Raw genomic sequence first — 19096 nt, 5'->3', positions numbered from 1 at the left:
AGTGTCACCGATTCGATGTGTAAGGTACGCCAATGATGCTGTGGCTCACAGAAAGCCGGATCTCAAAGGATGTTGGGGGCATTTTGGGTGTAGAGGGGTTCAGAATTTCCCGTATTAAAAGTGTAAATTGACTAGTCACAGTGTGATTCGGCGAGTCATTGGTTGTAAAATTATGTTGCGTAAATACTAAAGCAGAACAAGTGCAGCACACAAAGACATGCGTACGTGCTTTGAAGTTGGATGTCAAAGATGAAAGTGGAGAGGCCTTAATAGAAGTTGACTAGTCGAGCGAGTGAGGTTGAGACGGGAAGTTCGAGGCTCACTTCCTCGGAACCAAGCAAGCCAAGTAGAGTTAGTGGGTGGCTTGTAGTGAAACGGGCGGGCAGGTAGACGCCACAACCTGATTCTCAGGGCATCTCGTGTTGTGATTGGTGGGAGTCTAAACAAAGCAACCCAATCCAGGGCGGAAGTTTTTGCTTCGGTCCAGCCCTGTGAGAGCGGGAGAGAGTGGAGACTCCCGATTTCGTCACTTGTCACTGATTTACGATCCGTTTTAACACGGGCGATCATTGCAGGAGTTTTGTCTCCCAAAGCACTGAACTATTGAATAAAAAACCTGTTTTCCACGAGACGGAGAAAAAAGAATGCAGATTCTGTACTAGGCTCTCGCGTACCTGACTACAGAATGGATGTCTGTCTGTCGGTCAATCGAACGTCGGATACCAGGATAATTAAGCTAAAAGCTGACTGCTCGCTGGGATACCCACTGGGTCGACCCTGAGCCCCGCTGTAGCCCACATGCCGAGCCTTATTCAACTGTAGGTCTCTCTGAGGCTACCACAACAACAAAACATTGCAATCACGGGTCGACGGTGGTCGGATCAGATTTTGTCCTTCGCCGACTTGACGTGTTGGCAGATGAATCATCATCTGAACCGTTTCTTTGTTCTCTAAAGTCCACACTCATTTAACAACTGCCCACCTTAATAACCAAACATCGCCAAAGCCGGATGCTGTGTTGCCTACAGTTCATCATCTCCTCCCTCCCCCACGCCTGGTCACAACCTCGCATTCAATCTGACATCTGCGCGACTTTTGATTCATCATGGCCACTCCCCGTGGCTGCGGGGGCCTCGATGAGTTGCGTCCGATATGCAGCGGACTAAGAGACGTGGATGGTTAGGTTGCCAGCACAGCGCATGAGTTGATGGAGAGATCATCCTTGCAGTGCAAAAATAATACCTTTTTCTGTGTGGACGGGGGCTCTCCTCTCCTTGGCTTCACGGAGAGAGGGTCCGATGGGTGAGATGTGGTCTTGTTACATTGTCTCCTCCCCGACAGGTGCCAGTGCTTATTTTTGGCAGGGATGTGGATGGTAAGATCGGCCATGTCAGTCCAATCCTGGACAAGCCCAGCCTCCAAAGTCTCTTTACCCGTCCTTCGACGGATGGCACTTTTGGATTTGCGCTTTCTTCTTGCGACTCTGACATCTCTGCCAGAAAGAGCCAGTTACTCCGTTCGGTCATGTCCGTGTCCGCGTTCCGGCGCTGACAAGAAAAACCACAAGAAAGACAAGGCAAAAGTCTTTGCCCCGAGCCTTATCCTCATCCAACCCGATCAACTGGTCCAATCAACTTGAAACCTCATGCGAGATCGCCGTGATTCCAACTGCCTGGGCCACTTAGCGGTTGTGGCTGTTGATAGTCTGTGAAACGAAACACCACCAACGAGCTCCTGTTGGTTCGTCTGCTTCTCAGTCAAAGCTACTGGTTCTTTGTTAGAGAAAACTTGACAGCTTGCATCTTGACTCGGCTGTTCATCTATTTCCTCTACCGTCATCGGTTACCGTCCGTCCCATCGGGTGCAGAAGCTGAAAGGGCCTGTTCGGAGCAGTGTCTACACCCTGGTCCAGTCCCAGGTCGATCCCAGATCAAAAAACTCCTCGAGGTCAGCCCTTAGCAACAGAATATCCACCTGTTTACCGCTCTGAAAATTTCCACACTTGAAGTGGATGAACCATTTTCAACGGTCAGCCTAGCTCCTCATCATTTAGCGGCAGAATCAGGCTCCAGAGGATTGAGGCTGAGTAGAGAGATATGGAGTGATCCTGGTCAAAAGCAATGTCCTTACAGAACGGTGTCAGCTCGGAAGCATAACCCTGACCGTAGCCAACGCATGCAGAGCATGCTGCACCGCAGTAAGATGGTGTCCATGTTCGCATGGGCGGCCACCGAAGAGCATGGATGTATCTCAATGGCTCTTTAACCCTCTAACCGACGAATGTGCTGTCTTGACATGAGGAACAGCTGATCCCTCAGCCCTACCCATTCCCCATCCCTCCGATCTCAACTGGTCTCAGTGGCGAACGTTTGTTCGACAGAGAATACTGTCCACTTGCCTTCCATCTTAGCATTGTGTCTTACAGACCGTTTTGGATTCTCTCTGTACCGTTTGCTTTCTCATCTTACAATCATTTTGCCTTTGCTTCTAACTCCCTGATCCTTGCCCACTCATTCTACGTGCATATTGCACAAACCCACCAAGCATCGAGCTGCTCGGACACTTTAGTGATCTTTGATTCTAGGCCGAGGCTGTTTCTTTGTTCAATAGGGATTGCTTACCTTCCCGAACTAGCCTTGTTACTTGTGTACACTTTGCCTCCCAGCGGATATTCGGTCTCTTTGCCGGTCATTGGGAGCGTCTTTAGGACAGAATAAGCAATGGTCCACTAGCATCTTCTTGCAGTTAATTTCTTTCAAACACCTGCTCTGTGCGACGCCCTCTGAATAGCTCATGATTGCAGTCATGATGTTTCGAAACGCTGCACCGTGGGCATTCCTGGCCGCGACCATAGGTCCAGCCGTCGCCCAGTTTGATGCCTGGCAAGATGGCCAAATCAGTACTGAAATATGTATTTGGAAGCAGCCAAGAGGTGAGACTACCGTCTGTTAATCTAGCCAAGGCTTTGTCTAATATCTAATCAGCAATTATGATTCGGGATATGGTGTATCTAGACGGCGGTGATATAAAATGGACTGCACATATGAATGATGGCAAAACAGTTACGGGACTTGACACAGGTTGGTCATTCCGGTCTATTTACTTGGACGAACTAACAATCCAAGGTAACAATGAGGGTATTATCCTCAACTTCAATCTGAGCACTCCATTTAATACGACGACGAATGTGACGCAGATTCTTCTCGACAAACCAGCCATGTCAAAAGCACGAGGCGGTTCAGGAAACAGTAACGGCGCTGCGCCTAACTTTATCGACGGCGCTCTTCTTGGTAATGATGCTGAATTCTTTCTTTACGGTGGCGACCTGTTGCGAAACGACGACTTGTACCAGGCACCCGATAAGGATGAAGTTTTGGGCTACCAGGCATACCAGTATGGACCGGACAAGCCGACATGGAAGCCAAGTTTTGTTGATGACAAGCTGGACAAAGACGTCACTAGATACGTCGCGTATGGAGGAGCTGCAAATGTACCATCTGAAAACCTTGCGTTCTATTTCTCTGGCCTGAGATCACCGACATATGGAGCTTTCTTCACGAACGATCCCAAGAACAAGGCCACGAATGTTTCCGACACGCTGATTACCTTGAACATGGAGGAGCAGCTCTACGAAACTTGGACCAACACAACGTTGAAAGGGCCCAAGGGACGTGCCAATGCAGAGGTCGTTTGGGTGCCTGTGGGCAAGAAAGGTATTCTTGTTGTCCTGGGAGGTGTTGTCTATCCTGAATGGGCAGGACGAAGTGGCAAATCCGCAAATGAGACAGAGAGTGTAAGTCATATCCAAACTTACATCGATATGGAAGTGACACTAACACTGCACGATGACAGGAAAAGCAAAGCCCTGAGTTTATGCAGACAATCGACGTCTACGACATAGACAGCAAGAAGTGGTACAAGCAGGAAACCAAGGACGGTCCAGGCGCACGAACTCGAGGATGTGCTGTTGTCGCTACGGCTTCAGATCGTTCAAGTTTCAATATCTTCTACTATGGCGGGTTCGATGGTATTCATCCATTGGACGCTTACAGTGATGATGTCTGGGTACTCTCGTTGCCATCCTTCACGTGGATCAAGATTAATGAAGGAAAATCTCTTCATGCTCGCGCCGGACACAAGTGCTTCATGCCATACCCTGACCAAATGCTTGTCTTTGGTGGTTACACGTCTCAAGCTGGAAGTTCGATTACTTGTCTTGACCAGGGCCCAATTGTGAACTTTAACGTCACCAGTGGACAGTGGTTGGACGGATATGATCCTGACGAGTACAGCGATTACGGCGTTCACGAAAAGATTCATTCTGAAATCGGAGGTGATGCCAAAGGTGGCGCAACGGCGACTGCCCCTGCAGACGGCTGGTCGACATCCGCCCTTGAAGATATCTTCGGCACTAAATACGACACCAAGAAGATCAAGGAATACTGGCCTTATACCAAGGCAGTCTCAACCGGCAGACCTCGACTCGACAGCGGCGACAGCAATGATGACGACAACAAGAGCGGCGGCTCTGGTCTTCCAAACTGGGTTGCACCAGTTCTTGGAGTCGTTCTTGGACTGATGTTTGTGACCGGTATCCTTGTTGTCTTCTGCCTCTGGCGCCGTCGCAAGATCTTCAAGAACCGATCAAGCGACGACGGTACTGAAGATCCAGGCTCACGTATCCGATCATGGATCAGGGGCCAGCACAACGAGAAGGCCCCTACAGTCACAACAGACGAGACCCCTACAAGTCCTGGAACTGAAGTTGCCTCAACTGCGAGATTCGTCGGTTTTTCACCGTCACCGTCTGATGATCCTGCCTATCCTGCCTCTCCCGCTGAGGTAGCCGATACCCAGATCCACGAGATGCCTGGTAGGTTACAACTATATTCTTAAGTGGTGACAGTTACTGACAGTTTTAGACACCTCACGACCCCCTGAGCTCCATGACACAGGCCTCTCACCCATCGATATCATCCAAAAGTACTCCCACTTTGCCAAAGACGGCAAACCTCGCTCCATGTCAAATCCTTCTAGCAACTCTTACTCTATAGGAGGAGAGCATGCAAGCACCGTTTCGAGGTCGACAGGACCTCAATTATCGCAGCCTGACTCTCCCACAGCAGGTCATAATCGCATGACATCAGATGTATCCGGTGTAAGTGAAAGCGACGGCAAACCCACTCGCGTAACATCCGATGTTTCTGGCGTATCTGAAGGCGATGCCTTGGCACTCCGGCATACGACCATTCCTGTAAGTCCAAGGACCGACGATGCGAGCTTGCCCTCGCCGCCACTTCCCTCTCCTCCTGCAGACCCAACACCCAATTCACCCATTGGTGAAGGGCCAGTATCCCCTGCACCAGTGTCTCCTCCCAGTGCCGGCGAGGCTCCTGGTCGGGACTACATCACAGCCAAGGCCTCAGCAAGCCCTATCCGGAAGAGTATGTTTAAGGAAAGTGATGAGGATATGGGTCATTCTAAATAGATATTTTAATGTGAGATAAAATCAGAGGATGGCGTTTGAAATGTGGTTTATGATGGAACGTATGGGCATACATATCGATATCAGGCGGCAGGACATTCTTTCACGGGCTCAGCATTCTAGGAGTACGATACCTTGGTTTAGGTTCATGGCGGGATTACACTCGTTTTGTTGCAAAACATTCAATGTCTATATACGTTACTTTTGAGTACCTATATTCATAATATCCACTCCATATGAAAGAGCTCTCTGGTCTCTGTTCTTTCGTCTAATCTGACCCTGTGGTGCCTTTCCAAAATTGAAGCCTTGTCTCGTTCCTTGCATGGATAAACGGCATCAAGTTCACCTTTTTAGTGAACCTGGTGAATCTAGACCTCAACCAGTTGATCATCCTCGTCCTCAACCTCTTCCACCCGTCCATTGGTAGCCTCGGGCTTGTCCTCAATGGCCTTAACGTCATTCTCCGTCTTGCCCTCATCTTCCTCATCTCGTGCCAATACCTGCACCAAGCGCTCACAAGCCTCTTGAACACCTTCATCGTTGACTCGTGAATGTGTCTCCCGGATGACAGGATATACCTTAACTCGGCGCATGAGATCTCGTCCTTCTCGTGTTGTTGTCAATAGTGTGAGTGTCTCAACATGTGTCTGCACATTTTGGTTGTCTGAGTCTCGCTTCTTATCGGGAGGTAGCAGTTGGAGATCAGGCAGCATATCCATTGTCTCATCAACATCGTACTCCTCGTTACCCATGATAGGGAGCAGGATATAAGGTAGGATATCGATCTTATCCTCAGATAAGAATGAAGGGTGAGATGAAACCTCAAAGGCAACGTTCTTGATAGTGCTAGCAACACCTTTTCGTCGAATATCGGACTTGTGTTCAGTGAAAACCTTGAGCTTGGTAATGGGAATGACCTTGTCATAAGACTGCTCTTCAAGGAAGTGCCTTCGAATATCAGCGTGCTTGGAGAGATCGGCGAAGACGTAGGCTAGATAGTCAAAGTCTGCGTTCTTGTTGTATGTGCCGTCTTGTCCCTTGACAAACAGATCTAGTAGTTGGTTGAGGACAACCTGGTCTGAGCCTAGTTCCTTTGGGGGTTCTTGCTTTCGCTTGAGGAAATCTTTCAAGCCATCCCACTTGGATAGGTTGGCCACAAGCATGGCTAACAAGTTGGCATTAGCCTCTTCGGGGCTCTAGGTGCCGTGTTAGCGACTGATAATAAGTCTCTTCAGCCTTTAAACATACCACTATGAGATCGAATACGATGCCGAGGAACTTCTCGTCTTTTGCAAGGAATTCGAGAACCTCTTGGTCACTCGATAAGTTGACCAGCATTGTGATGGCATGTTCGGCAATTTTCTGAGATATCATTAGTCTCAGGGAGACCCTTTTCATTCTTACAGGCCCGACTTACAGGATGGTCTCGGACTAGGAAACTGAGATGCTTGACTGGCTGAAGTTTCTCGGCCTTGAAGATACTGGGTTCTGACAATGAGTAGGGGACGAGGTTCTCGGCAGCAAGCAGACGAATCTGAGCGTTGGGGTTGGCGATGAAGCCGACGAGCTGCAGTCGATATATGTTAACCGAGGATTCTGCTATAGTACGTAGGGTAACTTGCCTCTTCTAGTTCAGTTGGCATCTTCTCTTTCTCTGTTATTATCTTCAATATGTGTTGTTGAAGTGAATTTTTAGAGTTGGTGATGATTTTGGAGGGGCATGAGAGTAGTGGGGGTAGAGGCCTGAAGTCATCGCTGCTTCAGCAGGACTGGGCATCATTTTTAGTGGTCAATAAGTGAATTTTCAGTTGGACCCACATGCTGAAGAAGTTTCCAAGGGTCTCTTTTTGTGTCATCATGGTGGCGGGGCAGAATCGGCCTGGTTTATCATATTTTTCAAGAACAAGACGAGGCTGTTAGGAGCTTTAGCTAATTTCTTAGCCAGAGGTATCAGCTATTTTACTTCGCATTTATGAAATGCATAGCTTCATTTTCTGCTATTTAGTAGCAAGAGAATAAGGTACCTAGTAAAGGAAGACAAGAGATACAATGGGGGCAATAACACGTAGAAGTTCTAGTATAGGTTTCCATGAACAAAAGAGAGAACTTATAGATCGATACACGAATAGCGTTTCCTGCCTTCTCAGGTTGAATTATTCTGATAAAAGTTATCCAATTCATAGACAACTTCTCAACCGAAAGCGGTGAACCACCTTTGTGAGCCGATACAGCGCACTAGGCGAATTCGAGCAAGAGGGGTCCTTATCGATAAGGCAAAATTTTTGAAATTCTACCCAAACTACGACTCCAAGCCCACATTGTGTGCCATCTCCAAGTCAATACGCCCAAAATGCCTAAAGCCACCACTCCCTCTGCCTCGCGGCAGACACGACGACACAACCCTCTCGAGGATGACATCACGGCCACTGGCATTCTCAAGAATAAGTCCTCAAAGAAGAGATCAAAGGGCGGCGACGATGAGGAGGAAAGCTTTGTCGACGACCGCGCTTCCAGAACTATTCTGCGCATAGGTCGTGAGCTGGCCGAGGAGGAAAATGCTGGCAAGGCTGTCGCTAAACCTACCATCGACACCTTTGGCTACGATTCGCGATTTGACGATGAGGCTGAGGAGGAAAACAGGGTCTATGAGGACGACGAGGCTTGGGGCGAGGATGAAGAAGTTGTGGAAGAGATCGAGGTTGACCCCAATGACCTTGACATGTACCGAAAATTCATGCCCGATGAGGAAGATGACCTATTGAAGCACGGCTGGGATCTGAAGCCTACAGGAGAGGAGCAAGGCGAGAGCGTCAACCTTGCAGATCTTATCTTGGAGAAGATTGCTGCTCACGAGGCGGCGCAAGAGAGGCGAGAGAACAACCTGGGGCCTCCCGATGAGGAGGACTATGAGCTTCCTCCTAAGGTTATCGAGGTCTACACCAAGTAAGTTCCCAATTGGAACCTGAAATGACGACATAAGCTAACAATCCCAGGGTCGGCCAAATTCTTTCTCGATACAAGTCCGGACCTCTGCCAAAGCCCTTCAAGATTCTCCCCACAATCCCTCACTGGGAAGACATCATCGCTGTCACCGAGCCCGACAAGTGGTCTACTAATGCCTGCTACCAGGCGACAAGAATCTTCGTTTCTAGCAAGCCCCATGTTGTTCAGCGATTCCTGGAAATGGTTATTCTCGACCGCGTTCGCGAAGATATCTACGAAACCAAGAAGCTCAACGTCCACCTGTTCAACTCGCTCAAGAAGGCTCTTTACAAGCCTGCTGCTTTCTTCAAGGGCTTCCTGTTCCCTCTCGTTGGCAGTGGAACATGCACCCTCCGCGAGGCTCATATTATTTCCGCCGTCTTGACTAGAATTTCTATTCCTGTCCTTCACTCTGCCGCGGCCCTGAAGGGTCTGTGTGATATTGCTGCTCAGGAGGCGTCTCATGGAACCGAGGGTGGAGGTGCCACCAATATCTTCATCAAGGCCCTTCTTGAGAAGAAGTATGCTCTCCCCTTCCAGGTCATTGACGCTCTGGTTTTCCACTTCCTGCGATTCCGCAGTGTCGACCCTGCCTCTGTTCAGGTTGGCGACGCTATGTCAGGTTTGAATGAGGGAGATGCCAGAACAAAGCTGCCCGTTATCTGGCATCAGAGTCTGCTCGCATTTGCTCAGCGATACAAGGGTGATGTCACAGAAGATCAGCGTGAGGCCCTCCTGGATCTTCTCCTTACACACGGTCACCCGGCCATCGGACCTGAGGTGAGGAGGGAGTTGTTGGCTGGACGAGGCCGTGGTGTGCCGCTGGAGCCCCAAGGCCCAGCATTGGATGGTGATGACACTATGCTCATTGACTAATGGGACTGATGTTATCGATCAACGGCATTTCTAATGAATCAAGACAAATTTGGCGTATGGCGTATTAAAAATGGTTTCAAGCTGGTTCGACTTGAGTGGAGATAGAATTGAGTCGGTTGGAGACAAGAAGCCCATCTCGATACCAATTATATGATTCTTTTGTTCCATCTCTGCTCCCTCTATAAATTTTATCGTGAACTGTCCGCCACTGCTAAGCGCCTTCCCTTATCAGTGGGCGTTCTTCCCATTGGGAATGCCATGAGCCTGCCATTCACTGGGCATCCATAACATGTGGAAGGAGCAGTGACAGCGACTGCCATGCATCTCTAGAAAGTAGCGCAACTCCCTCTCCGAATCTGATACTCTGATCCTTCATCCTCCTAAGTTTCTACCTACGGAACAACCCTTCTCACTAGTATCTTACGATATACATTGCTATGTTCTCTGTCTCAACCTCCCAGTTGTCTGTTTTAAGCCATTATATAATTCTTTTCTAACATAGGTCTGTTTCACCACAACATTGTCGCCCCGAAGTTAGGTACATCATCTTGACCGAAGGGCGACCTCGCCTGAACAGTGCTACTCCAAGCCTAAATTGCCGGCGCAGTCTCGTTCAGACCCATCGTTGCCATCAAGTCGTCATAATATGAACGAGCCCAAGTACGATACCACACTATGAGATCCCGAGCGGCTATACTGATGAGTATAGTTACTTCAATGTTCCCCATGGAACGCCAGCATCTCCTTCCTTCGCCGCCGCGACGTTTACGGCATCCAAACCAAAATATGAAAACCTAATGAAACATCATCCGAGCCTTCCTTCAATGCCGGAGAACATGTTCTCGGCTCCTCTACCCTCGAATAGTACTACGCCTCGACCAACATATCGGCAATCGTTATCCTCTTCTAGTTTCGGCGTTGATCCTCCACGGCCTCCTCACGACGGGTTCGAGTAGGTCTGGTTCCCTCAAGGATACTGGGCAGAACGCCAACTTATGGTACCACGGAAGAGCACTTCTGGGAAAAGTTTCTTCAAGTGGAGGAACCGCTCGACAAAGTCTGCCAGTGAATCAGACGTTCGAGACCTTTCATTCGCATCTCCTTTAACATCCCTTTCAGCGCCACTTGCTTTCCAGGGTTTCGAACCAACACAGCCAAGACCACCTTCCAGTCCCTTTGTGTCGGAATCGGCGCACGTTCTCTCTTTGCAGCATCCTGCCGTCACGCGCTTCTCAGATCAGTTTCCAGATTCCAGCGATATCTCCCCCAGCATGAACAATAACAGCACCGACTCGATCTCGCCGATGAACAATTCTGGCATAAACGGACAGACGAGTACTCCTCCCTCTTCGCCCCCGAGCTCCATGGGCTTTTACGTCAAAGCAAAGAAGAGTCTCGAATCAAAGCTGAAATTGAAGGCTCGTAGAGAGGTAATCTTGTTTCGCAGTCAAAGAAATGGATCGACGCTAATCTTGGCAAGGAACCAATGTGTTCAGCTATCCCACAACATGTCCATCAATGTGCAACAATGGATGGCACAGGGAATTATTCCAGCGTGCTCCAAATCACTAAAACAGGTTCCTGGCTCAAAGACGACGTAGGGAAACCCAAGCTCCGAAGAAGGCTCTTTGGCAGGGCACCGTGGGTCCGAAAAGAATCAGCAGATTCTTTTAGCAGCGTATCAAGCTCTATGAGGGAGATACTCAAAGGTGAGACCATTCCTCCCTCAGCAGTCTCAATTTATACTTCTTGTATGTTATTTACAGCATGTACAATATCTGAGAAGCCGAGGCTAACAGTCAAGTAGTACATGTGAACTGCGTTAATGACCAATTTCCTGGAGGGGTATGCTCCTTTGAAGTGATCCGGGCGTTGGCAGATACTAACTGTTTTCCGTGACCAGGAGGCAAGACGAATGAAGACACCACCTCTGGCCGAAGACACTACGAGCGGCCGACCACGTTCATTCTTCACTGAGACGGTTCCTCCCACAGAAGCCGATCAAATGGAGCCTCCATCCAGAAGGAATTCTCTCCAAACGGTTCGTCGCCAGAGCATTGTCGCTGACACATACGAGTGGTGGGAAAAGATGCCCAAGAAACCTGTTCGCAGGAGTCCTTTTCAAGATCGAATTCCTTTTGAGTTTCAGCTACCAGAACATCTACCCAGCAGCCCAATGTGCCCAGCCAACGAGAAACACGTCAGTGGTGGAGCTGGCATCTGTGTCTACCATGGACGCAGGAAGGGTGCATCGAGATTATTGCCAGTGTGATTCAAATCACCTTGGGGAGGAAACCCGGAATAGTAAGGAACCATGCCTTGGGTATGAAAAGGCTGTTGGTTTCGAGTACCGTAGACCTCAACTCCTATTCCTTTGATATGTGTATTCTGATTTATTCTTGTAGTAGGTTACTGATGAATCGAGTAATACAATCAACAGCAAGATGGGACACGAAATATGTAATAGGGTTGGCAGCACACTCTTGTTCAGTGCTTTCATACTGAATGTTTGCATTGATTGATGGCATCGAGTGATGGTAGTCTACTCTATAGCATTCTTATATTTATTCCGATCCCTTCAGTTTATATGATCGCTTATTTGCCCGGTTTAATTGCAAATTCGACTTGCTTGAATCGAATATGTTGCTCAAAACACCCATCGCGTGCTCCAAGAATTAAGAAGTTATCTAGACGGAAGACCTAACCTGGGTATTTGGTGCTCCTTTATACGCCGTCTGTCCCTCTGCAGGCATGACATAGTCATAAGTTTGCTGGTTATTCTTCCTTCTGCTCCAGAAGGACTGACTACCCTTGAAGAACAAAGGCGGCGGGTTGCGAATGTGAGTCAGCACAAGAACAACGAGCCAGACAATAGTAATAGTAGGGAGCATCCAAGAACTCTGCTGATATTCGGTGGAACGTGTTTCACTGTATCTTATCAATGCGACGAGACTTGTACCGAGGCCGAGGAGAATGAAGATGATGTGACGGGTGATGGCCCATTTGCTCCATGGTTTTGTTCGTGAGATGACGGCGAGGGCCACCATGAGGATCAAGGAGATACCAGCGGCGATATAGGTATAGTTGAACTGCGGCATGGGTTAGAAACCGAAGTATATACGAGGACATTGCGTGAAGATCGACTTACGATAAGTTGGAAACGAATCCACATCTTCTCATTGAGTTCAGACTCAAAGCCAGAATCGGTCTGCTTGATGCCTTTGCTCTTGTTCTCGTCGTCAACTTCCTTCGCAAGGTTAATCTTGAAGGTCTCAAGCAAAGCGTTCTCCATGGCACTCATGAGTCCAATCATGGCGTCGACGAAGGTCTGGTAGTCGTTCTGATCAGGAAAATCCTTATCCTGATTTGTATCAGAGTACTTGACGATCTGTGGCCAGAATGTATCGTTGATAGTTGAGATATTCTTCAGCGCAGCGTCGGCCGTGTTCAAGGTCGTGATATACTGAGGTGTGTAGGTCTCGAAGAATTTGGTGACAACTTTCTGTAGCTCGTCGACGATCATCTTGGTTGTTGCCTTGGCCATGAGACTGGTGTTGTCCAGGAGTACTGAGCTCGAGTTCAGGTGCTTGAAAACATCGAAGATCTTGGTCCAGATGACAAGCTGAGTGAACCCCTGAATGAAGAGGCAGAGTGCGAGATGCAGAGGATAGTGGAGAAGAGTCCAGAGCTGCTGGCGGAATTTGGGCAGATAAGGATTCTTCATCCAGTCGAAGTAGATGAGGAAGACGGCATAGATGGTTGTCGCTGCGGCGGTGACAATGCCAATCGTTTGAGCATCTATTAATGTGTTAGAGGAGGCCTCTATTCGAGGAAATAAAATATCAAAGGCTTACTCCATGCATCAGGGCTTTCGACGATAGTGACAACGCTCTTTGAAATAGTAATGATTCCATCACCAACAATAATGACAGTCAACAGACCAATACGCTTCATCAAATGCGTACCCTGGAAACTCAGAACCGGGTAGATGTACGCAATGGCGAAAGTGAGGATTAGCTCTACACCGGCGAGGACATACCACGTCATGAAGACATTGCTATTGTGATCAGTAAAGCGGAATGTGACGCCGAGATAGATCATGGCAAGGGCAAAGTTCAAGCCAATTTGAAGCATCATTGGCAAGACCTGCTTCTTGTACTTTCGGACGTGCCAGAGGATGCTTCCGTATTCGACAGCCAAGCATAGGCGGGAGACCATAAGAATGATGGCTACAGAGTATTAGGCATAAAGTTAAGGGGGTAGGATGGGGTTGAGAAACATACACATTGTTCTCATGGTCTTCATGTTTTGATCGTGAGGTGTGAACTTGGGAGCAACGACGGCGAATCCAACCATGACTCCGAGATGAACACCTCGAGCCGCACGTTCTATCTCTATTAGTATCATACAACAAGGAATTCCAAACTGGCATACCGAAGAGACTGTCCGTTACGAATCGAACATCATACAAACTAGTAGTAAGCCATGTGATCCACAGAATACTTTCTATCTGTTAGCATCTTCATTGTATTGACTCTCCTCCTATTCCTACCTGAAGTATCCAACATAGGCTTTGAAACGCTCATGGCTATTAACACCTTGTGTTTCGCAGAAGACAGTGTAGTTAGCGGCGAAGAAGAGATCGTAGAAAAGCTCGAGTAGACTGGCATCTTCGTGCTGTTTCCATGTCAGCAGACATCCCCTGAGTAACGTCTTGTGGTATAGACCTTTTGGAACTGTGGGCAGTCATCCTCGTATCTGTTACCAAAGAGGCTCAGATCAGGAGCCGTGGGACTCCTGGTGGGAAGACCATCGATGCTCGAGTCGGAAGCTACAAGAGGACTCTTGATGAGAGCGAGCTTCTCAGCTGCTGTCGCGCTCTCGTGGTGATCTTCTCTAGCCATTGCTTAAAGAAACAATCTACCTTGTTAAAAGTCAGTATTGTCGTTGCAAGGTTATAGAGTAACATCACGTAGATACAACAACTCTTCACATCTAATAAGACCGCTATACATACCTTCAAATAGAATACTCACAACAGGATGGCAATCCAGTCTACAGCGATTTCCAGGACAGGATTGAAGCCTAGTTATGTAGACTGGACCGAATATTCGGGTTCTAAGGGATTGGCAGGGATTACAGGCCTTAATGATAACTTCAAACGCTGATCAGAGCCATAAATGCATGGACTCTTCCAGCTAAGTAGCTGCAATGCACCCTGATATTAACAAGGACCTTGGCCGTTGCGAAAACAAACATTGAAATGGCTTGATAAGAGAATTTAACCTGGAACTACCAACTAGTGCAGACACAACATCGAACCAGACTCGGTTAGCTCGCCTTGTGATGTCTCTGATTGAGCAATTCCCACAGTAGAGTAGTATCAGAATCTTACGTGAGAGAGCTAATCTTAGCCCCCAACAATATTAAGTGGTAACGAGCTGAAGACACGGCACATGCTAACGGCTCACTAATACGACTTGAACCCTTTGATTCGCCAGGTGATCTGTTTTTAGAGACATCGATAAAGCTTAGCGAGTGTGGTGATCCACAAGGCTGGAGAGTGTTCAGTGGAGCCCGTTGCTATTAAATGGAACGGCTGAACCAAAGTTCCCGGGATGTTTCGTTTTGTATTGGTGCTCATTTTTCGTTCCTTTGCTCTTTTGGGGTATATTTTTCGTGGTGCTGACTGGTTGTAACGCTGGTCATGCATGAATCCTTCACGGTTTTTTGCTTACTGCAGAGGCCTTTTGCGTTTAGCCGCACTATATGCTTTGTGGTCTGATTGACATGTAGTCATGCTTTTAAGCTTGGTTTTACCTGGAACAAACTCTGTTGACAGAGAAATTTCGGAGAAAAATAAAGTCCAAAGTGCAATATAAATATCCTCTGTAACCATGGCAGAGATGAGAGGTTGAGTATGATCTGATAGTTGAGATGAGGATGCTTGTGCCCTCGCGGTCAGATGCAACCAAGTTGAGTCATTAGCGGCTGAAACATATAAATAGACCGAGTCACTGCATGCAAATGCAATGATCCTGGACTCGAATTACGGGCCAACATCCATTGTCGTTGAAGAATGCAACCCAGTTAGGAAACTCAAAACCAACAGCATCGTAGGGCTGGTAAAGTGGGTCGCTGTGCATCTTCCCCAAGTCTCGTGACTTGGCTCCATTCAAGCGCTTAATTCTCATCTCGACGCGTCAAACGCGTCCCCCCTTGGCTTGGCCTGGTAACTTAGCGCAACCCATAATGTCAATGGGCAGCAAAACAAAGTTCGAGATGATGCAATGTTAGATTTCGATACGGAACCGATTTGACAATATCATCTGACATCCGCGTAAACGATGGATTCTCCTACCCAGGACGCAAGCGCTCGAAAGAGAAATCATTTTCAAGACGATCCTGTCCCTACTCCTCCGACCCTCAAGAAGCGAAGACTCGATGAACTTGTACAGGGATCTCCCTCGACTCCGAAAGCCCTCAATGCTATCAACTCAGCACATCCTTCTGCTATATCCAGCCAAAACGCCTGGCCACCGGTGGACAACAACCTTGAGGCGCCCAACTCCAACCCGCAACCTGCAGCTCAACCATCACAAGCACCACCACCAGCTTCTGCAGCGCCCAAATTTCGACCAGCTATCAAACTATCTGCTTTGAAAGGCACAATATGGGACACTCAGGATGCGCCTCGTCCTGTGTCTCTCCCCAAAAAAGTAGGTCCTGGGCGACCCAGAACCACAACAGCGAAGAAACCACCAGGACCCAGGGGCAGACCACGAAAGAAGAAGGTGCAAGAAGGGGATGAAGAGAATCGTGAAGCCACTCAAGCGCAAGAATCCGCCGACGAGTTGGCCACAGCAAATGGAAATCTATCGGTGTCGAAACCCACACCAAAGGGAATTTTGACTCCCACGAAGAGAGGCAGACCGCGAGGACGACCACCGAAAAATGTTAGCTTTGGTGCGGGCCAAGATCGCAATGGAGAGGTTTTCTTTGAGGACCTGCCGAAGAAGGCCAAGACACCACGCAAGGCGGCCAACTCTGAAGCAGACGAGCTTGTATGTGCAATCTGCATCAAACCGCACTCCCAACCTCCGAACCAAATTATTCTATGCGACATGTGTGATTTTGCCGTTCATCAAGAATGTTACGGAGTGCCTGATATCCCTGAAGGCGATTGGCTTTGCAAGTCATGTACTCAAGAGGACATACTCAAGACGCCAAAAAAGACTGCAGGCGTAGAGGTTCCGGCCATCAAGATCGCAGCGGATGTACCTGATATTGCTAATTTGGAACAACATGTGCGATCATTACAAAGAGTTCTTCTGGACCGATGTACAGGAAGAAGACGTTTGCAGTTGCCTGGCCAGCTGGAGGCTGAGGAGAAGGTTTACCAACTTGTGGAACAAACGGTTGTTGCTGGTGAAGGAAACTCGATGCTTGTCATTGGAGGGAGAGGCTGCGGAAAGACTACTGTAAGTTTACTGTTCCCGGGATGAACCGAAAGCTAATTCTACATCTCAGTTATTAGAAAAGGTCATCTCGGATGTATCTCAGGAGCATAAGAACGACTTCCACGTCGTGAGGCTCAATGGTTTCATTCACACAGACGACAAGCTTGCGCTTAAAGAAATTTGGCGACAGCTGGGCAAGGAGATGCAGGTCGAGGATGACTTGGTGACCAGAGTGAGTGTTCTCAACACTCCTTGGCTAGACTTTACTGACAATCTAGACAAACTATGCTGACACCATGGCGTCGTTACTGGCTCTTCTTTCACATCCGTCTGAAATTATCGGTACAGACGAAGGTGTCACGTCACAATCGATTGTGTTTGTGATTGACGAATTCGACATGTTTGCATCCCACCCTCGACAAACACTATTGTACAACTTGTTTGATATTGCACAATCACGAAAGGCGCCCATCGCCGTAATTGGCTGTACGACTCGGTTGGATGTTGTTGAGATGCTGGAGAAGCGAGTCAAGAGTCGATTCAGTCATCGTTACGTCTACCTCTCTCTGCCCAGGAACCTTCCAGCCTACTGGCAAGTTTGCAGACAGGGATTGATTGTTGATAGTGACGAGGCTGAAAAGGAGGGCATCAACACCTATCTTGAAGGACATGCCGAGTTCCAGCAGTATTGGGGCCAAAAGATAGAGGTAAGTCGAAGCGTATCTATGACTGCGTCGGATACTAACACCCAGCCCAGGGCCTCTACAGAGAACGATCCTTCCAGGACTTGCTTCAGTATCACTACTACACAACCAAGTCGACTTCGGCATTCCTCACCGAATGGATCTTGCCTCTGTCGGCTCTCTCAGCTAACGATGTCACACTCAAGATACCTTCTGTGCAAGGAGATATTGAATCCTTGACACCCCCTGATTCCAGACTTCACCTGCTGTCCACACTGTCTGAGCTGGACCTGGGACTCCTTATTGCTGCAGCGCGATTGGACATTGTCGCACACACGGACACGGTCAACCTGGCGATGGCGTATGATGAGTACAGCTCCTTGATGGGCAAACAGCGAGTGCACTCGGCAGCGGCAGGCATGCTTGCTGTAGGTGGAGGTGTACGAGTCTGGAGCCGGGGCGTGGCTGGTATTGCATGGGAACGGTTGATCTCCCTAGGATTGCTTGTGCCGGCCGGTATTGGTGGTGCCCGTAACCCAGGACATGGTGGATTGGAGGGCAAGATGTGGAAAGTCGATGTCGCACTGGAGGAGATCCCGGCAGCGGTGAAGCTAAACGCTATACTGGCGAGATGGTGTAGAGAGATTTAGTGGAGGAGGCGAGGCGAGGCGAGGCTGTTGTTTTACGATATGATGCCCTACTGGCGTGTCTGATACACATCTGTACTCCATTGATAGAGTCAGTATTAATGATGCCCCTGCATCTACATGTCTTTTGTAAAGACATGTAAAGAATACATCGGCGATACTTTGCTAACATCCTTGGTTTGCTAAAGAGTCTTACGACGGGAACAAGACGGCCTTGTAAGAGGATGGTTGCCCCTTGAAGATCGCGGTGAGTTATTCTGGGACCCGAGTTTACGGCATGCGGGAAACACGGCACACTAGTGAAGAGCTGTGAATATTTCGGTGAGGAGAAACAGTTTGAGGTTTCGAATATAGTAGAAATGAGGCTAATAGGAGGTTCGAGGAGAAGATCTCTGTCCGTCTATAGATTTCCAGAATATTTCCGGATTTATTCCATGTTACATTAGGACTCTGCTTTGGCAATATTATGGATATGTTTGAAGATATTGGGGGTTTTTAGGTCCCTTAATGGCATAATATGCTAAAATCTCACGGACCAAGCGAGGGTGCTTCTTAGTGAGACGTGTCAAGTGACAGCTTGAATTTGTAATTGATTTGATGTTTTATGTTGATATTTGAAACAAGTGAAGCTATTTTTATTCACCGCGAATATTTGAATATTCAAATGAATTTTTCTTAAGCTGATAACGTCACTGAAGATGGCTGAGATGCGTTAGATGAGATCAGATCAAGATGAGCTCGAGCTAGTGGCAAGCGAATACAACACTTCCGAGCTTCTTCGGTCAAGCCAAGGAAGGTTCTATAGACCGGCCGGCACCTGCTAGATTTTGTGGCTTACCGCCGTGCCTTCCACAGCTGGGGCTAAAGGATCGCATTTTCAGCAGGAGATGGGCAAGTAACGTAGTAGTGTCGTACTTGCCCATGAGTTAACATGGGTTGGATTGGATACAATAAATTCTTGCT

The 19096-nt window shown here is 48.3% G+C and overlaps 6 protein-coding genes across 6 annotated transcripts; 4 read left to right on the top strand and 2 right to left on the bottom strand.

Annotated features, from left to right (window-relative positions):
* Positions 1 to 844: 844 nt before the first annotated feature.
* FOIG_08178 (uncharacterized protein) lies at positions 845 to 5730 on the top strand. The gene is made up of 5 exons (XM_031208102.1): positions 845 to 2932; positions 2985 to 3080; positions 3126 to 3793; positions 3853 to 4873; positions 4923 to 5730. The coding sequence occupies exons 1-5, from the start codon at positions 2794 to 2796 to the stop codon at positions 5486 to 5488; spliced, it is 2490 nt and encodes an 829-aa protein (XP_031062236.1). The 5' UTR covers positions 845 to 2793; the 3' UTR covers positions 5489 to 5730.
* FOIG_08177 (uncharacterized protein) lies at positions 5629 to 7255 on the bottom strand. The gene is made up of 4 exons (XM_031208101.1): positions 7108 to 7255; positions 6903 to 7052; positions 6734 to 6847; positions 5629 to 6681 (listed from the first exon to the last, which is right to left on the bottom strand). The coding sequence occupies exons 1-4, from the start codon at positions 7126 to 7128 to the stop codon at positions 5854 to 5856; spliced, it is 1113 nt and encodes a 370-aa protein (XP_031062235.1). The 5' UTR covers positions 7129 to 7255; the 3' UTR covers positions 5629 to 5853.
* A 532-nt stretch (positions 7256 to 7787) lies between these two features.
* On the top strand, positions 7788 to 9557 carry FOIG_08176 (uncharacterized protein). Its single transcript, XM_031208100.1, has 2 exons — positions 7788 to 8428; positions 8479 to 9557. Exons 1-2 carry the CDS (start codon positions 7836 to 7838, stop codon positions 9341 to 9343), a joined length of 1458 nt encoding a protein of 485 aa, XP_031062234.1. The 5' UTR covers positions 7788 to 7835; the 3' UTR covers positions 9344 to 9557.
* A 781-nt stretch (positions 9558 to 10338) lies between these two features.
* On the top strand, positions 10339 to 11615 carry FOIG_08175 (uncharacterized protein; the record flags this gene model as incomplete). Its single annotated transcript, XM_031208099.1, has 4 exons — positions 10339 to 10773; positions 10824 to 11094; positions 11151 to 11188; positions 11247 to 11615. The coding sequence occupies 4 exons, from the start codon at positions 10339 to 10341 to the stop codon at positions 11613 to 11615; spliced, it is 1113 nt and encodes a 370-aa protein (XP_031062233.1).
* Positions 11616 to 11812: 197 nt separating this feature from the next.
* Positions 11813 to 14458, bottom strand: FOIG_08174 (uncharacterized protein). Its single transcript, XM_031208098.1, has 8 exons — positions 14361 to 14458; positions 14071 to 14267; positions 13896 to 14020; positions 13778 to 13845; positions 13627 to 13731; positions 13198 to 13572; positions 12492 to 13141; positions 11813 to 12432 (listed from the first exon to the last, which is right to left on the bottom strand). The coding sequence occupies exons 2-8, from the start codon at positions 14245 to 14247 to the stop codon at positions 12031 to 12033; spliced, it is 1902 nt and encodes a 633-aa protein (XP_031062232.1). The 5' UTR covers positions 14248 to 14267; positions 14361 to 14458; the 3' UTR covers positions 11813 to 12030.
* Positions 14459 to 15403: 945 nt separating this feature from the next.
* FOIG_08173 (origin recognition complex subunit 4) lies at positions 15404 to 18381 on the top strand. The gene is made up of 4 exons (XM_031208097.1): positions 15404 to 16824; positions 16874 to 17035; positions 17082 to 17510; positions 17561 to 18381. The coding sequence occupies exons 1-4, from the start codon at positions 15691 to 15693 to the stop codon at positions 18134 to 18136; spliced, it is 2301 nt and encodes a 766-aa protein (XP_031062231.1). The 5' UTR covers positions 15404 to 15690; the 3' UTR covers positions 18137 to 18381.
* Positions 18382 to 19096: the final 715 nt, after the last annotated feature.

The sequence above is a fragment of the Fusarium odoratissimum genome (genome assembly GCF_000260195.1).
Source record: "Fusarium odoratissimum NRRL 54006 unplaced genomic scaffold supercont1.12, whole genome shotgun sequence".
Classification (NCBI taxonomy): Eukaryota; Fungi; Ascomycota; class Sordariomycetes; order Hypocreales; family Nectriaceae; genus Fusarium; species Fusarium odoratissimum.
The sequence above is the reverse complement of the archived record's forward strand: the minus strand, read 5'-3'. Positions and strand labels throughout refer to the sequence as shown.

Excerpts from the sequence above, each read along its gene's own strand:
- FOIG_08178 (XM_031208102.1), top strand. The coding sequence starts at position 2,794 with ATGATTGCAGTCATGATGTTTCGAAACGCTGCACCGTGGGCATTCCTG. Across the intron at positions 2,933-2,984 it reads TATTTGGAAGCAGCCAAGAG|CAATTATGATTCGGGATATG; the intron begins GTGAGACTACCG and ends ATATCTAATCAG. Across the intron at positions 3,794-3,852 it reads CCGCAAATGAGACAGAGAGT|GAAAAGCAAAGCCCTGAGTT; the intron begins GTAAGTCATATC and ends GCACGATGACAG.
- FOIG_08177 (XM_031208101.1), bottom strand. The coding sequence starts at position 7,128 with ATGCCAACTGAACTAGAAGAG. Across the intron at positions 7,053-7,107 it reads TGCCAACTGAACTAGAAGAG|CTCGTCGGCTTCATCGCCAA; the intron begins GCAAGTTACCCT and ends TATCGACTGCAG. Across the intron at positions 6,848-6,902 it reads TCCTAGTCCGAGACCATCCT|AAAATTGCCGAACATGCCAT; the intron begins GTAAGTCGGGCC and ends ATGATATCTCAG.
- FOIG_08176 (XM_031208100.1), top strand. The coding sequence starts at position 7,836 with ATGCCTAAAGCCACCACTCCCTCTGCCTCGCGGCAGACACGACGACAC. Across the intron at positions 8,429-8,478 it reads GTTATCGAGGTCTACACCAA|GGTCGGCCAAATTCTTTCTC; the intron begins GTAAGTTCCCAA and ends TAACAATCCCAG.
- FOIG_08174 (XM_031208098.1), bottom strand. The coding sequence starts at position 14,247 with ATGGCTAGAGAAGATCACCACGAGAGCGCGACAGCAGCTGAGAAGCTC. Across the intron at positions 13,573-13,626 it reads GAAGACCATGAGAACAATGT|CCATCATTCTTATGGTCTCC; the intron begins GTATGTTTCTCA and ends AATACTCTGTAG. Across the intron at positions 13,142-13,197 it reads CGAAAGCCCTGATGCATGGA|ATGCTCAAACGATTGGCATT; the intron begins GTAAGCCTTTGA and ends ACACATTAATAG.
- FOIG_08173 (XM_031208097.1), top strand. The coding sequence starts at position 15,691 with ATGGATTCTCCTACCCAGGACGCAAGCGCTCGAAAGAGAAATCATTTT. Across the intron at positions 16,825-16,873 it reads GAGGCTGCGGAAAGACTACT|TTATTAGAAAAGGTCATCTC; the intron begins GTAAGTTTACTG and ends TCTACATCTCAG. Across the intron at positions 17,036-17,081 it reads AGGATGACTTGGTGACCAGA|ACAAACTATGCTGACACCAT; the intron begins GTGAGTGTTCTC and ends CTGACAATCTAG.